The sequence below is a fragment of the Rhinopithecus roxellana genome, chromosome 13 (assembly GCF_007565055.1).
Source record: "Rhinopithecus roxellana isolate Shanxi Qingling chromosome 13, ASM756505v1, whole genome shotgun sequence".
NCBI classification, from domain to species: domain Eukaryota; kingdom Metazoa; phylum Chordata; class Mammalia; order Primates; family Cercopithecidae; genus Rhinopithecus; species Rhinopithecus roxellana.
The window spans coordinates 30,894,159-30,912,925 of NC_044561.1; the positions used below are offsets into that span (position 1 = coordinate 30,894,159).

Genomic DNA, 18,767 nt, shown 5'->3' on the forward strand with positions numbered 1-18,767 from the left:
AAAGAAAAAGTAGAGCAGATTGAAGAGAATCTGGAAGCCAGAATGTGGTTTGCAGAATTAAAGGTCATGTCACATTGCACAGATGAGGCTTGAGCAAAGGCTGCAAGGAGCTGAGGAAGTGAACCACGTACTGTGAGAGAGAAGGCGGTTCTAGGCAGAGAGAACAGCTAATGTCTCAGGTAAGAGTGTGCCTGATACATCAGAGCAACAGCAAGGAGGCCAGGGTGGATGGATCAGAGTAAGAGGGGAAGGGAGATAGAAGAGATGGTCGGAGAGGAGAGCCTTGTAGGTCATGGAGGACTCTGTAAACCACTGGAGGAGCTTGTGCTCTGCCTGGAATGGGAAGCCATGGAAGAACTTTAAGCAGAGGGTGGGTAAGATTAGAGTAACATTCTACAGTAGTCTCTACTCATCCTAAGGGGATACATTCCAAGACCTCCAGTGGATGCCCGAAACCACGGATAGTACTGACCCCTATATATGCTACGTTTATTTTTTTATTTTATTTTATTTTTGAGACAGAGTCTTGCACTGTCATCCAGGCTGGAATGCAGTGGCACGATCTCAGCTCACTGCAACCTCTACCACCTGGGTTCAAGCAATTCTTCTGCCTCAGCCTCCCCAGTAGCTGGGATTACAGGTAATTGCTACCACGCCCAGCTAATTTTTGTATTTTTAGTAGAGATGGGGTTTCACCATGTTGGCCAGGCTGGTCTTGAACTTCTGACCTCTTGATCCGCCTGCCTTGGCCTCCCAAAGTGCTGGGATTATAGACGTTAGCCACCTCGCCCAGCCTGCTATGTTTATTTCTATACATACATACCTAAGCACTTGTTCTATGTTTGTATATATAGCACTTGTATGAATGATACCTATAATAAAGTTGAATTTATAAGTTAGGCACAGTAAGAGACTAATAACAACAGTGATGAAATGATTCACGTCCCGTGTGGACAGAGCAGGATGGTACAAGACTTCATCATGCTATTCAGAAGGGCATGCAATTGAAAACTTATGAATTATTTCTGGAATTTTCCATTTAATATTTTTAAACCACGATTGACTGTGGGTCGCTAAAATCATGGAAAGCAAAACCTCAGATAAGGAGAGCCTGATCTTGAAGAGTAGTAGGAGTAAAAGAATCACTGTACACTCTACAGAGGCAAAGGTAGAAACATAGCAACCTGCCAGATGGCTCCTCTAGAAACTCAGGGAAGAGATGGAGGCAATACGGTAGAGGAGTAAGATACGCTCAGGTTCTGGAAACATTTTTAATGTACAGCCGGCATAATATCTGAGAGGATATTTGAATGTGTTCCCCACTTGAAAGTTTTCATTACATATGACCATGTCCTCTTTTCTTTTTCTTCATTTATGTGGTGACATTGGACTGTGTTTGAATGATTGCTCAAACATTGTAGGGTCTTTTAGGAAACTGCACAAACATCATCATGGATATTCTCAACTGCACGCATTTTATCTTTTCACTACTATTTTAAGATGTCTTTTTGAGTATCCAGTACAACCTTTGGGTCTGTATGACACTTATTTTGATTTAAGGAACTCAATGACTTAAGGAACTTGGGACATCTCAGGTTGCCTCAAGAGATTAACCTGTTTAACAGGGAAGATAGCAAGTGTATTCCCTCCTATGGCAAACTCCTCTGAAATATCAAAGTTTGGCCCAGTGTTTCAGTTAAATCAAATGTCAAGAAAAACACTTTGTATTCCTTAGACACAAGACAAATGCCATATGTTAAGTTTATTTTTAAATGGAGGATAAAAACAGGAAGACCATGTTCCAGTCTGAGAAAATATTGATGCCATGGTGTTGGTGAGGCAGGTTATGGTTTAATTCATACGTGTAGATTAAAAGAATCAAAAATGAACTCAAAATAATAATAATATCCTGAGGGAGTAGAGGTTAGGAAAGAAGAAAGAGAGAAATAAAAGCTTGATCTTTTTGTCCTGAGCTGAAGGATGGAGTTGTCATTACCTGAAATAGAGGTTATAGGTGGAACTGGTTTGAGGAAATAAGAATGATATCAGAAATTGAGTCATTAACCTGTTAAGTTTGAGTTTCAGATATCTATCAGACATCTGAATGAAGGTAAGAACAGGTAGTTAATACATGAGTCTAGAGTCTAGAAAACAGGTCTGGGCTGGAGACACAAATTTGAGTGTCCTTAGCCTATAGATAGGACTGGATGGATACATCAAGGAAATGAACACCAGATGCCTCTAGCCCTGAATTTATAACACATCAACCTTGATAAGTTTATCTTTGTTTACTTAAGTCATTTTTCTCAACACATCACAGCCATGAGATTTCTAAAATGCAGCCTGCAGTGAAGAGTTGTTAGTCATCACGTCAAATATAGTCTCCAAGCTTTACTGTAAGGATTAATTTGAAATGAGATTAGCATCCCTAACAGCGGCAGAGATTGAAAAAAACAATCAACCCTGGGAGAAAACATACACGAAATGAAAATCACGAAAATAACAGTAACTAAATTCTTGAGTGCTGACTATGTGCACTGTCCTAAATAGATTATTAACTCAGTTAATGTGCTCAACCAGCCTGTGAGTGAGTAAAGTATCTGCTCTTACAGCTGCATTTAAGTACTGACTTAGTTTTTAAAAACTCTGTGTATCATAGTTCCTTCCATTTTCCCATAGAAAACAGAAATAAATATACTCTTCCAGAACCAAGAATCTTCACAGAAGCCTTAACTTTGGACTCAAAGAAAATCAACTTTGGTATGAGTAGTCAAGCTGAAATGCAAGATACGCTATACACAGTCAGTGCCAAATAAATGACTTTTTTCACTTTCTGTCATCACCACTCACCCCATTGTATCGTTATGACCACTTGTGATAGCCAAAACTCTTCTTCTGCTACTTGCTGTCCCACCTTTCCACTTGAAATAGCCCAAGGATGGAAGGACCATTCTTAAAACTCAACAGCAAAAAAACAATAAATTATAGCTTCTTTTTTTCTCTGGACTCACTTTTTTCTACCCTTCATATCTCCCACCTCGGTTCTTTGACCAGAACTCTACTTAAACATTCAGAACTCTGCCCAGGAAACCAATCTTTAGGTATTGCAGGCCAAGCATATTAATTTTAGCTACTGTTGAAGCTTAATGAGAATTCAGCACCAACATATACTGGTGGAGTGCAATATACTTTCTTGAATATTTAGACTAGATTCTTCTTATAAGGTCCTTTGTAACCAAGGTACACAATTTTTCTTTTGGGAAGACTCCCACTTGCTTTCTCTGTTGCACTTCTGAAAAAACCCTATCTATGAAGATCTGCACTTTAAAAATGTTGTATTTCCGCAGGTAATTCGCTCACATACCCATTTTCATTTTTCAGTTTTGATTTTTCCTCTGCTCTGGAGGATGCACAGATCCCCTTAAGAATCCTATTAGATTTGGGTATATTAATATACCCACAAGTTTATGAAATGCCATTTTGCATATTTCCAAGTTCAAATAGAGAAGAAATTAACGTTTAAAATGTGCAACCTGATCTTTGGGTCCCAGTGGTTTATTACATTCATGTTTATGGCATCAAACTCACTGATGGTTTAACAAACAGGACATTGGATTAAGACTCAAGAAAACCTAGGTACTTTTCTTTTGAACTGAGACTCATTAAAGATAGCTAAAGCTATTGAGAAACGGATTGGACTGCGGTGTAAGGTAGAGAATTTCTCACACTGAGAGGTGTTCAGCAGTGGCTGTGTAGAGGGGACTCATGCGTCAAGAGGAGTTTGACCTGAAGGTCTCTTCCAATTCCTGCTATTTGTGACCCATTTTCAGGGCCAATCCAAACAATTAACCTCACCATGCCTCACTTTCCTCACTGTGAAATAGCACTGACACCTATTCACCTCAGAAGTATATTCTAGGGTTTATTTCGCTACTTATAAGGCATGGAGCAGACTTCATAAAAAGGGGCAATCTAAATAGCAAAGTTTGTTATTACTTAAAAGGAAGGCATAGGAAATTTTCAATGCTCACTGGAAATAGCAGAGGTTTTTTTTCCTCCTCCATATGCTTCACCTGTTGCCTGAGTTACCCAATGTGCATGCAAATCAGCATTTTTTCTGTGTCACATCTGAGAACACAGAGTAGACAGGCGGCCAAAGCAAGTGTTTAGAATTGGCCATTTGGATATTTTTGAAAGTTGTATCTATATGCAGAGCTTAGCTCAAATTCATGTGAAAAAAAACAGCCTTCTTTCTGTAAAGCATTTATTCAACCAAAGTTGCATTTCCAATTTCGTTCTTGGGGATACAAGTGGAAGAGACTTTTATGATATTATTTTGTATCTGTACGTTTTGTCTTTTTATTTAGAAAGATCTGAACTTAGAGAAAAATTGCAGGACATGTACAATAAACTCCTGTATACCCTTCACCTAGATTCATCATTTATTATCATTTGGCCTCATTTGCTGTAATGCTCTATCATTCTCTTAACATAGAAACACCTACGACAATAAAAATAATACTAAGTAGTAGCACTGGTGAACCATTTGAAAGTAAGCTGCAGACATCTTGACCTTTTTCCCTATAAATACATTAGCATGAATTTCCTAGGAAGGACCTTTCTTGTTACAACCACACTACAATTATCAAGTACAGAAGACTTAACAATAACATAATAATGTTACCTAAATACATAGAAATATATATTTGCTAATATTATTATTGGCAAAATAATAGTATATATTTGCTAGTTGTCCCAGGATCACAAATGGCATTCAGTTGTCAATCCCTTTCATCTCCTTTGATTCAGACAATTCAGCTTTCTTTTGCCATATATGACACTGACATTTTCAAAGAGTCCAGGTCAGATTTATTGTTGAATGTCCCTCTATTGGGTTTGTCTGGCTCTCTCTTATCTACATTTTATTTTTAAATTCTCTCCATCTCAGTGAGCCAGAAAAAAATTCACCTTATCAGCATACCACGTACCTTTACCATTCACTGCAACTGGGGTCCCGGCAGGGCTGGGTCACTCCACACACAGGAGGATTAGCAAAGCTAGGTGTTGTGCCTAAATCAATGTCCTTCCTCTGAAGTAATTATTTGTTTAGCAAATGATTTTTAACTGCTCATTACAACGAAATGTAAATGACTGATGGATTGCTGCAAAATGCAAATATAAGGGAAAGCTTTCTCTAAATTTTGTCTACTGTGTCTTTTGAATTGTAAATTCTCCATCATTTGCTAATGAAGGCAGAAAGGCTTTTCTTAAGCAAACAATTGCTTCAGGAAGAGAAATGTAAAACTCACTCCTTCCCTGTTCTTTGTTCTTCCCCCAGTTTCGGTCCCTAATCTTTAAATCTGCTGATCCTCCCCCTTTCTGAAGCTAATTTACCTATATACTGGCAAAAGGAGAAAAGTAGGAGTTTAACAGTGAGCTTTTTGTAAAAGATAAATTTATTCCAATTAGAAACTAGTCTTTCGGACTGAATTGTTCTCCCATTTCCTCTATTGGTATTAAAATATATCTTCTTTTATGAAACAATTATAAAAGTTAATGGTCACATTTGGGGGGGGGGTGTTTATTAATGGTCTAGTGTACCAAATAAGGATTTAATATTGTGTGCTGGTCTAAAATGTTCTTTCTCTGTTTACTTATATAGCTATTTATTAATATAGTTAGTCAGTTTGTTAATTAGTTTTTCATTCAGTCAGTTGACGAGAGATCCTAAAGTTGGGAGGGGCCACTGATTTGGAGGAAAGAGCCCTAAATTTGGTATCAGAAGGTGGATTTGGCCTTAATCCCTGGGTCTGCCATTTATTAGCTATATAACCTTGAGCAAGTTACTCCAGCCTGCAGCAGCCTTAGCTCATAATCTGTAAAATTAAGTGGTAATTGATGCCCCATCTACCTCAAGAGAGCAGGAATAAAATTCTCCTACTGGCTGTGAGGACTCTGAAGCAGGTTGTGTTGTCTTGCACCCTCAGGGCCTAACATGAAGCTTGGCATCTAATGAGCATCCAGCAAATGTTTTCCCATAAAAATAAATGAAAGAAGTGAGAAAATGTATGTCAACTTTAAATCCCATAAATATGTAAGTCATCATGATAGAAAGATGTGACATTCTATTCAACACAGAAAAAGAGAGCAGTTCATTGCAGTACACGAAATGCACTTTTTAAATGTTTTCTCCATGTTATTTAGAGACCACATTAAACTGTCCCTTGTGGTTATAGTCATGAAAAAAAAAAAAAATCTATGTGATTGCCAAGCAGGTGGGTGAAGAGAGAAAACAGGAGAGAAACTCAGGCAGCCTGAAGTCTCTATTTTTTCTCCATCTCATCAAACAGTCCTAAACCGTATCTGTTCCCTCAGCACCAACAACTTGTATTTATAAGGCAGGATGATGATGTCAACAGATTAAGTGTTGGATTCACAAACAGCAATTTTAATCCAGGATTCGTCTTAACTATCTTTGTAAGTTACTTAACTATCTTTGTAAGTTACTTAACTACTCTGGGCCCTGAATTCCTAATTTAAATAATAATAATAATAATGGTTACATCATAGGATTATTTCAAAGATTAACACATATTACAAATAACAAATATATGAACCCATGTTCTATATTTTCTTTCACTTTTAATGTTCCTCCGTAGTTCAGGACGTGGCTCTGGAAGTGAGAAGACAAGCAGGTGATTATAAGTACCTGAGGGACTTCAACCACATTCACTGATTTGAAAAGGAGCAAGAATCCAGGAAGCCTATTATTCTAGCAATTCAATTTTTGTGTAAAAAGAGAAAAGGTTCATGTATTAGTCCATTTTCACACAGCTATAAATAACTACCTGAGACTGAGTAATTTATAACGAAAAGAGGTTTAATTGACTCATACTTCCACATGGCTGGGGAGGCCTCAGGAAACTTACAATCATGGTGGAAGGTAAAGGGGAAGGAAGAAATGTCATACATGTTGGCAGAAAAGAGAGAGAGAGCAAGGGGGGAAGTGCCACACTTTTAAACCATCAGATCTCGTGAAAATTCACTCACTATCACAAGAATGTCATGGGGGAGATCCGCCCCCATGATCCGGTCGCCTCCCACCAAGTTCCTCCCCCGAAACATGGGGATTACAGTTCGAGATGAGATTTGAGTGGGGCCACAGAGCCAAGCCATATCAGATCATGAGCCCTAAATCTTGATAAGGTTCTACAGCAACTACCCTCCCATTCTACCACTCCCACACATTTAACTCTGAAGTTCAATATCATTATACATTTATTGTACATCAGAATCAAACCTAACTATGGTGGTAGAGAAACCTCTCCTCATTTGAGCCACACACAAAAAAATGTACTGTCTAGTTAAAAAAAAAAAAGTAGCTACATAAGTAAAACAAGAAAAGGAAAAATGTGAGTTTGGCAGTAGCTGGAATCCATGCTGAATCTTGCACTGAACATATCACAATTTTCATCTGAATACTCATGAAGCTTAATATTCCCTATTGATTACCTAAAGCTGACAAACCCTGAAGGCACAGAACTGCATACAAAAAAAATAAAAAATCCTCAATTTTTCAGTGTGACAGAAGTCCTTACTCTGAGAGCCAAGGTGCAGCATAGTGAGCACCTGTTAACATTAGGGGAAATAAGAGGGAGTCTTTTACACAGTGGCTCTCCTTGCCCTAGTAAAGCACTTCTATTAGGAAACCGTGCAGATCAATACATCCACACCTGTGGTAAACCAAACATTCTCCATCAAGTTAGTTAGACATATATGTTTTGTTGCAATAACCAATAGAGAAGTTTTTTAAAATTCTGTTTCTGCTTTTATGATCATAATTTCTAAAAATTCTATGGTCTTTTAAAAACATCAAGTAGGATTTTCCCATTTAACCTTCAAATATTATTAGGAAGAAAATGTAATGAGCATGAGCCATTTACAAATAGTTTATATGGCAGGAACTCAAAGATTATATAGAGCAACCCGACTAATTAGCTGGTTAAGAGTATTTTTTATATAAATACTTAATAAAAGGCTTACAGAAGTTTATAGCCTCGACAAATCTCCATATTCTATTGGTTTTGTGAGTGAGCAGGTGTGATCTATTTCATCGAACTCTTTGGAAACTTCAACCAACTTTTTGTTTACCAAGTTTTACAGTTGCAGGCTTGATTTGTTAAAGATAGGAGGTGTTTGCTGAAAGCTGAAAAGGACAATTGCATTCTAAATAAATTTAAAATGCTCCTGAGAAAATTATGCTTCCAAGCCACACATACGCACAAAGGGGAAATAGTATGATCCACCACAGAAAGATGAGTGACAAATGGGAAGTCAGGAGTGTAACCGTTAGGAAGGTGGCCACTGGGTACATTTTGGAGTTGAAACAAGTTTAACTATAGATGACAATAAACAATACTCTGTTGACAGAACAGTCTCGTTGCATGATTGGATGTCATTTTCTAGGTCTAATACGTCTACAAGAGCTCATCAAAGCTCCCTCCAGATATAATATTAAAATCAAAATCCGCCAGCTGCCCTCTGGGAATAAAGATGCCAAGCCTTTACTCAAGGAGATGAAGAAAGGCAAGGAGTTCTATGTGATATTTGATTGTTCACATGAAACAGCCGCTGAAATCCTTAAGCAGGTAAGAGGGCTAGGGAGGAGGTGGAAGTGTGGGAGAAATGTTATTTTCTATTTTTCAAAAATGCCATCTAGTTTTCACTTCACGCAGCATAATAAAACTGCAGCAGTCCAGTTTAGGCTGAAGATTATAATTTTCAGAACCCTTTTAAAGAGGCAAGGGGCTCAGAGAGTTCACAGGGCTTCAGTGAAGCCGTATGTGAGTGCTTAGTTATAAATGTGTGCTTCTATGGGTGGACCAAGTGGTATGTGACTCCTACCAGCAGAAGATGAGAGGAGGACATCATTTCGAGGTGATTAATCATCTCTCTCTCTCTCTCTCTCTCTCTCTCTCTCTCTCTGTCTCTCTCTCTCTGTCTCTCTCTCTCTGTGTCTCTCTCTCTCTCGTGTCTCTTGAAAAGACTGCGGCAGATTTCATTTACACAATGCCTGACTTGTCCTAAATACATCTTCCTCATGGCAAGACCCCTTTTGTCAAACATGCAGGATTGCAAACACGATAAAAAAAGGCATACAGGGACAGTTACAGAAAAGATGCCTCTTTCTTCTAATTTGTTGTAGACAATAAACTGCTATGCATTAATCTCCACAATGTGGGTGGAAATACTTAGTAAATTGTGAAATCCTATATAAATGAAGACATGAGTAATGTTCAGAATAATAACAATAGAACAATACTTTCTGAGCACTTGGTCTTATGCTTAAGAAAGCAAATTCACCAGGAGGCCGAGGCAGGCGGGATCACCTGAGGTTGGGAGTTCGAGACCAGCCTGACCAACATGGAGAAACCCCATTTCCACTAAAAATACAAAATTAGCCGGCCTGGTGGCACATGCCTGTAAGCTCAGCAACTTGGGAGGTGGAGGCAGGAGAATCGCTTGAACCCGGAAGGCGGAGGTTGCAGTGAGCCGAGATCGCACCATTGCACTCCAGGCACTCCAGCCTGGGCAACAAGAGTGAAACTTCGACTCAAAAAAAAAAGCCAAAAAAGTAAACTCAGAATTAGAAGGAAAAAAAAAAAAAAAAGCATAGACTAGTACTTCTCACTCCAGAATGATTTTGCCCCCTGGAAACTTAGAGCAATGTCTGAAGACATTTCGGGGTGTCATACATGGAACAAGGTCCTCTACTGGCAACTAGTGGGTACTGCTAAACATCTTGTAATAAACATCTGGAAAGGCGAGCGAGATGTTTAAAATAGAAGCATTAATAAAAGATCAGATGAATGAACTTGGAAGAAAGAAAAAATAGCCAGGTTTTATTTATGTGGTCTGCCGGCCATCTCTTTATGTTTCAGTCGTTATTGTGGCATAGGCAATGTTTTTATCTAAATAACACAAGCTGTTATTGTATTATTTTGTTTAAAAGGTCTGGGATTGCTATGTTGTTGATGGTAAGGGCCGGTAATTTCATAAGTAGATAAACCCCTCTACAGGAATGCAGAACTGTGAATTCTTGAATCACTAGAAAGAGCTCTTTTCAAATAGTCATCTGGCCTGACTCTCTGGTGCTCCATCTCACACTTGCAGAGCACCTCCACACAACCGTTGAGTTCAGAATTGAGTTTTTAATTGCACTGAACATCGGCAGTCAAAAAAGTTAACCAAATGTTTCCATTATCTGTTGGATGATTAGAATAAAAAAGAAATCTATTTAAAGTTGGAGCTGGGAGGCTGAGGCAGGAGGATCACTTGAGGTCAGGAGTTCAAGACGAGCCTGGCCAACACGGTGAAACCCCGTCTCTATTAAAAATACAAAAAAATTAGCGGGGTGTGGTGACGGGCACCTGTAATCCTAGCTACTTGGGAGGCTGAGGGAAGAGAATCACTTGAACCTGGGAGGTGGAGGTTGCAGCGAGCCAAGATTATGCCACTGCACTCTAGCTTGAGTGACAGAGCGAGACTCCATCCCCCAAAAAATAAATAAATAAAATAAAATAAAGCTGGGAACACAAAGTTGCATTTGAAAGCCATTACAGACATCACCATATCTAATTCTCACACTTTGCAAGATATAAAATGACATCGCCAGAGTCATGCATCCAGTGCTTTCTCCACCATGACATGCTGTCACTCCTGTTAGGCAGAAGAGTATTGGTTTCTTAATTCTACGCTATAGTTACATTAACAAATCTTTAGATATTAAAATTATCTCTCCATAAAGCAAGCAAGCATGTGGCAGTAGTGTCAACAACTGAAGAACTTTAAAGGTAAAGAAATGCAATCAGTAATCCTTTATCATAAGGCTTCATTTAAGAATGTTAATACAGTTCATTAAAGGATGTAATGAAGTGTGTGGGTCAGAACTGAGAAAAACACCCAGATTTATGTGTAGCCCTCAAAAGGCAAAGAAGCTTCCCTTCCCAGGAGCCTGTTGTAACACAGGTTGAGGACGTCTGTTAGATTTAAGAGAATGATTTGCTGATGAGGCTTCTCTTTGCTAGATACTCATTTGTCTCACACAACTGGCCACACCTCTCCCAAGGGCGGGTCTGGAATAGGCAAGAGCAGTGTACGGTGATGGCAGGGAAGGGCTGTTTCTATTTCACTAAATTTGGACTTGAAGTTCCTTTGATAGAAGTGCTTCTTTCCTAGTAGCCTGGGGATTACATCATTCAAAGGACAATTAAGACAAAAACAAAAGCAAAATATCTAAGAGCGGCACTCTCAAGAAATGTCTAGCTGGGACAGCAGGGAGTAGGATTAGTTCAGCTTTGTGCCAGCCACTGACACAGATGTGTTTCTCTCTATCCTCTCTCTTATGTTTTAGCCTATGTTTGCTTTTCCTAATCATTTTAGTGTTAAGAGTGGCTGTGAGGCTTGGAGGAAGACACTAAAGAGATGGCTCATCCTGTTTTCGTTCTAGACTAATAATCTGCAAATATTTTGAAGATAAGAACCTTTTGTTTAAAGGTCCTAGCATGAAATTCCTCCTGTATTGCATGTAAAAGGGCAATTGCTCTTTTTGGAATAACTACAGAGGACTCAGGTCAGCTTAACGGGACTTCATTGGAACCTCCAGAGGCTGATGTGCTTGAAATGGGATATTGGAGACATCAGAACTTTTCTGTTCTGGTCAAAGTAAGGCCTAAGCACTCTATGTGATCCAGCTTAACTTGCTCCATTTGCCCCGAAGAGAAACCTGTAGAAACAGAGACTTGTCTGCTAAGAGGTTCCCTAGGGAGGCTGAGGACTCAGGAGTTCTGGTTCCTGATTCTGGCTGCCATTGCACTAATCCTTGAACCCAAGGAAAGGAAGGAGACTTACCTCTTTTACCGAGGGTCCTAAGAGGTGCCAACGAAGGTGCATGGCATCCTACATGATCATAGCATCAATCTCAAACAACCCCCTGAGGTGAGTTTGGTATTCTCGCTTTCGAGGTGAGGCAACTGATGCTCAGACAGGATAAGTGATCCATATAAGATCACTCTCTGAGCCTGGCTAGGCTGACATGTGGTCTCCAGACTGCCTCATCTCAGAGCCTGTGTGCTCACTTTACTCTGAAGGGCCCCCAAGCAGAATGGATGACTATTCTGAAGTAGGCTTTCAGAAATGTCTGGAAAAAAAAACACGACCATATGCTGCTGGTCTTCTTTAGATAAGATTAGTATTAATAGTTTTTACTTTTCTGGTAACTGAAATCACTGCCAAGAACAGTTCTCTGCCAGGTCAATGTGGTACTCTCTTTATGTGCATTTTCCATCATTATCCTGCATTTCCCTGCACCTTTATCATATTTTCCCACCTTTCAATGATTCTTAAGAAACGAAGAAATCAAAGGCACTTTAAAGATATTTAACATTTATCCAAAAGTAAAAATTGGGGAAAAGTCTATAGTTATTCTTGGGCATGCTAATTACTCCAGCAAAGTAATTATTTCTATTCATATTGAACAAGTACTATATGATGAGAATCTGAGAAGTTATTTCTCCAAAATTCATTTGAAATTTGAATGTCAAGACTTGATTAGGCTACAGAAGATAGGGCTTTCATATGAACTTTCTTCATGAATTTCTACATTTGGAAAGTTTCCATAAACCAGAAGGTTGCATGTGTCCTCTCCCCAACATATCCACCCACCACCTCGAAGCATGGTCCTGATGCTTTGAAAAGATGCTGCTCTCTCTGTAACCTGCCTTCACCGTGGAAACCACTGCTCCTCCTCACTCTCATTTCCCCAAGTCCAACTACTCTTTCACTGACTCTTTGCTGTTTATCTTTCTTATACACCCTCATTCATACCGAGTGTGATTTTCCTGAGGGAATGGCTGAAATGAGATGAATTTAAAGAATGAAGCAAAGGGCAAGAAAGCGCTACCTATGGAATTCCCAACTTGTGCCTAGCAGGATGCTGGGTGCTAAGCAACCATCTCATGTAAGTGACCCAATAACTTCTGATATGATCGGTATTATTCCTCTTTTGCAACTGAAAATTGAAGCTAAGATAATTTTATCTACCATATACTGAGCATACACTTAAATAGAAAGTACCAAGGCCTGCGTGAGCTGACCTTGCCTCTCTCTCCAGCCTTCTTGCTGGCCTCCAGTATCTGATACTCCACTTCAGAGGCATCCTTTCTGGCCACGTGACACAGCCTTTTCTCCCCACATCATAGCCTTTGCACTTGTGGTTGCCAAATCCAGGAGCATTCTAAATTCCCAGTCATTCCCACCTAAGTTTTCATGAATATCTCTTGAGAGATAAAAGAGAGGAAGCTCCCTTCTCATTCTCTATATCCCTTCATTCTACTTAGTTTGCTCTGTCACCACAGTAAAAATCATAGTGAATTAACACATTTACTCACGTGCTGTCCATATCCCTTACAACACTGTAAGTTCCAAGAGGACAGAAACCTTCTTTGTCTTTTTCCCCCAAATCTCTAGCACCTACTACTTTATTTGACACATAACGAGTGTTCAGTACAGCTCTGTCAAATGAATACATGAACCAAACGAATGAATGAGCCAAGAACGGTTCTAGATTCTTTCAGTAAATCATCCCCAAAGTCATATTTTCTTCTACCCCAGTGAGTCTGCTATACTCTCATCTCTGCCAAGCACCTTTAGGTGAGTTGCTCCTCCACGCCTCTGTTACCCTGAAAGAAAAGCTTTATTCAACTATGAAATCTTATAATATTAAGAAACTGTAATGCATCTGAGCCTGTGACTTCACTTCCTGAAAATAAATTCGGCTTTTTGGAGAACTGCCTAGTTACTTTTAAATCTATAGTAGGATTGAGTGAGCAAATCGCGATTTCAGGCACCCATCCCTAATGGTTTTCTGATGAAAAGCAAGGTGGCACTGCCTTGCTCCATTCAGTGGGAAGCTCCCTGGGAACTGGGCCAATTTCCTGAGCTGGAGAATGGCCAGCAGGTGAGCATGAACACACTGTTTCACACTCAGAAAACCCGCTCTCTCCTTTATATGAACAAATCGAGGAAAGTTTTTTTCTCCCACAATGCTAGTGGCAACGAGTATTTAGCTATAATTGAGCCATTCGTCTCCATAAAACATTTAGCACCAAAATAGTTTGTACAGCTATATTGTATTTTCTCCTGTCAACATTTGCATGCTCTTGCATGCTCTTGCATGCCCCTCATCCACTTTTTTGTTTTTTATCTCTTTCAATTAACATAAAAACAAGGCGAGGAAGAAAATAGTTTTTTGTTGTTTGTTTTCTTAAATGCCTGGTTTTCCTCTGCTAGGAAGTGCAAAGACAATGCTAGTTAATCAAATAATTTTGTGCATTGATTCTCTCCTCATGTATGTTGTGCCCAGTGGCTGTAATGATGGCAAACAGAGATGGTAAAATTGGTTTCATCTCTCGTTTAGATAAGACAGAAGCAACCATCGGCCGTGATCTCTCATGATAGAAAACATCAAGTCAAGCATGGCACACTATGCTAAGGGATTGTAAACATGTGCCCACCAAGTCAGATCTATAAGTCAATCATTTTTTTCATCATAAACACATAGAATAGGCCAAAGACCTCAGGGGCCATTTTATACTGAACACGTACCGGAGGCTGGCACTGTGCTAAACAGGTTAAATGCATCAGTCATGTAATGTTTATGAGAAAATTCTGTATAGAAGAAACTGACAGAACCCAGAGAGATTTTGTAACTTGCCCAAGGTCACAGAGCTAGCAAGTGGCAGGTCTGGGATTTAAAACTTATCTGAGGCTTTGAAAGGAAAAAAAATGTAACCTCTTCTGCAACTGTTGTGTACAAGATGTCAACTGTTTCTTGTCTTATTGCAACCTGAAACATATTTTAGTTAAGCCTTGCACTTCTTGAAGGAAGGTGTTTCATTTTATTCTCAAACATCCAATCATGTCTAGCTTTACACAATTCCTTAAGAAATGGTGAACAATGAGATTACTTGGACTCTGGAAGGGGAACATCACACATTGGGGCCTATTTTGGGGTGGGGAAGAGTGGGGAGGGATGGCATTGGGAGCTATACCTGATGTAAATGATGAGTTGATGGGTGCAGCACACCAACATGGCACATGTATACACATGTAACAAACCTGCACGTTGTGCACATGTACCCTAGAACTTAAAGTATAATAAAAAAGAAAAAAAAAATGCAAATTATATCAAATGTCCCATGGCCAAGTAGAGAATGTGGCAGGGATATCGTAGAGAAATGTATTCCTTCATTCAATACTTATTTGTTGAGCACTGATTGAAGGTGTTGGGGATAGAACAGTGGAAGCAACAAGAATAAAAACCCAAATCTCTGCCCCATTAAGGCAAAGAAAGACCTTGAAAATGAATATAACAAGCGTAAAACTATCCAATGCTTGCAAATTGGCCTAATACCATAAAGTTACTTTCTTTTTTTAATTAAAAAAACTTTTTATTTATTTATTTATTTAGTTATTATTTTATTTGAGACAGAGTTTTGCTCTTGTTGCCCAGGCTGGAGTGCAGTGGCGTGATCTCGGCTCACTGCAACCTCTGCCTCGCAGGTTCAAGTGATTCTCCTGCCTCAGCCTCCCAAGCAGCTCAGATTACAAGCATGTGCCACAACGCTCAGTTAATTTTGTATTTTTAGTAGAGATGGGGTTTCTCTATGTTGGCCAGGCTGGTCTCAATCGCCCGACCTCAGGTGATCTGCCTGCCTCGGCCTCCCAAAGTGCTGAGATTACAGGCATGAGCCACCACGCATGACGTATTTATTTATTTTTGAACTTTTGTTTTCTGTTCAGGGGTACATGTGCACGTTTGTTATATAGGTATATTCCTGCCAGTGAGGGACGGTGACTAGAATCTTAGACTGAAAGTTGGGAGACCCATTTGCAAGTTCTGCTTTTTCCCTAAAAGAGTAAAATAACTACCATTTATTTGGTATTCCCTGCATGCAAAATGTGCTGTGTGTTTGACTGGAATGATCTCTTTTTATCCTCTCAAAATAGTCTATGTCATAGATGAGGAACACGAGGCTTCAGGTCACACACTCAATGACAGGTCTGGAATTTCATATCAGAGTATGATGTTCACATCACCCGCGTTGCTAACATCCTGTAAACGGGCAGCTTCGAGAAATTCTATTGATGCCTCTTCAATTCAGTCACCTCATCTATAAATAACATTATCAAAGCCTGCTAATATTTCCATCAGCTCTGAGCTTCCATGCATACACGTGACCAAGAATCCTCTTACCAGCATTTAGATATAAAGAACTTGCTTGTACTTAGTAGGCTCTCAAAGAAATGGGAAATGAATTAAGCAGTTCATTCTTTCTTAAAGTTTCTCCAGTCCTTTGACAGTCTTTGAGCCAGTTAATTGATAAGTTCATTACTTTGGATAAATCTTGACAATGTAATAATGATGAATCAATTTATACTAATTTGATGATAATTTGTAGTATGTTATATAATTATTTTGGCGCTACTTTCTCATACTAATTATGTTGTTCTCAGGCTGATATTAACATCTATTTATATTCCCTGAACACGTAGTTAGTTTTAGTTGTAAGGAGTGGTTCACAGATACGAGTATATTATTAAATGTATACAAGGATTAATTGACATGTGTGGATAACCAACAATTTACTAAAGGTGCGTGCAATTTGCCCATATTCTTAGTGTCCAGGATATCCATTTGAGGATTCTCAAAGGCCTCCAAAAAGTCAATTTAAGAAAGGACTTAGATTTGCTTCCACCTGAATTGGGAAGTGAGAAAAACCGTATATGTGTATGCTTCAAAAATACTCTAATGCTTAATTCCAGTTATATCAACATTTGACTATAGTAGGAGAGAAGAAAAAATTTCCTTGCAGTGGAAGCAGGGGTACCTTAGAACAAATTGTGAAGAGTATTTGAACATGTGTATGCTGGGGCACATCTTAAGCCTATTTTATCAACGAACTTCAACTTTATTCAAAATTGTAAGAATGTGCATGCTCTTGGATGTGCCTTTTTCATGGAAAGGGGTTTGTAGTATCCATCAGATTTTCTAAAGAAGCCTGCACAGTAAAGTGGTTTAAAAATTACTTTGCTAGGTTAACCTTTTCTACTTCCTCAACCCTTCATAAATGCAAGATTTTATCAATCTTCCTACTTTTCCCATGACTGTTAGCCAAATCCTCTCAGCCATAAGGGTAATCCTGTGAAATGTAACTTTCACCATTTATCCAGCCAAACTATGTGTCAGGTTTTTTTTTTGGCCCATGGAGTTCTGAAATGTGCCAAAGAATCTTCTGGGGTGAAAGGGGAATTACCATATCATTAAAAATTCTAATGTATTAGATGAGATCATTATTTAGTGAAGGATCCGGTGATTCATTATTTTCCACTTCTCTAAGAAGGCAATGTATTAGTACGTATGTCACATTATTTGAGAAAATTTAAATGTGACAATGGATTAAATATAAAGCATTAAGCTCAGCACCAATATATAAAATATTCCGCTTAAAGATTATTGTTGTCATTAGTAGCAGTAGTCTTGTGTCTAGGCAAAACTACAGGTGTGGTACAATTCTTAGAACTGGGTTCCCAATTGTAACTCCGTACATCACTCCCTGCTCTACATCATAACAATGGTTTCCAAGGCTCCTCTCGGCCTAACACACCAGTCTCCTTGAGATCCCACCTGACGTAATTACATTTCCGTGCTAGAATTAACACCTTGCACCCTCTTCGTTCTTCCCTCAGCCAACCAGTTTCTCCTCCTCTGTCCCTTTCTTGGTGACTAGAAATTTCATCCAATTGGCCAGGCGCGGTGGCTCACGCCTGTAATCCCAGCATTTTGGGAGGCCGAGGTGGGTGGATCAAGAGGTCAGGAGATCGAGACTCTCCTGGCTAACACGGTGAAACCCCGTCTCTACTAAAAATACAAAAAATTAGCCGGGCGAGGTGGCGGCGCCTGTAGTCCCAGCTACTCGGGAGGCTGAAGCAGGAGAATGGTGTGAACCCGGGAGGCGGAGCTTGCAGTGAGCCGAGATCCGGCCACTGCACTCCAGCCTGGGCGACAGAGCAAGACTCTGTCTCAAAGGAAAAAAAAAAGAAAAAGAAATTTTGTCCAATTACTGCAGCCAGAACCCAAGAAATTCACCTTACTTGTCCTCGCCTTTCACATTCATTAGTTAGCAAACTGGAGATTTTCTGCCCTCGGAATATGTTTCAGATTCAACCTCCTTTTCTCTATCTCTCATCATCTTCTTTCTGTACTAATATAATTGATCTCTCTGCCATAAGTTCCTTTCCCCTCCTATTTCCTAACTATCCTCTGCATAGTCTCAAACACTATTCATTCTGAGTAAAATATCTGATGTTATACCTCCATGTTTGAAATTGCTGAGTGCCACCCTCCCCACCCTGGATGTTGCATTAAGAATAAAGGACACATTTCTTAGCATGCTGTGCAGAGTTCTCCACACCTGTTCCCACTGTCATTATAACATCTATTACAAAAATATCTATTATGTCTAATATACCCTTTTAGCCAAAAAAAAATCTGTTACAAATTTTTAGAAACTATCCTTTCTTACTCCATTAAGGAGATTAAAGTTATTTCCAAATGTGACCTAAAGGGATTTAAAATCACAAGAAAAACTGTATCTAATTAATTCAAATATCTTGAGGGATGTCATAATAGGAGATCAAGGTAGGTC

General features: G+C 39.2%; 1 protein-coding gene across 7 annotated transcripts in view; it reads left to right on the forward strand.

The window, feature by feature from the left end:
• Window positions 1–18,767, forward strand: part of GRIK1 (glutamate ionotropic receptor kainate type subunit 1) — a 413,796-nt gene that overhangs the window by 269,137 nt on the left and 125,892 nt on the right. For all 7 annotated transcript variants that reach the window (XM_010364919.2, XM_030914237.1, XM_010364918.2 and 4 more), the window contains one exon: window positions 8,467–8,648. In XM_010364919.2, coding sequence (XP_010363221.1) covers window positions 8,467–8,648 — 182 coding nt within the window. The remainder of the gene's footprint in view (window positions 1–8,466; window positions 8,649–18,767) is intronic.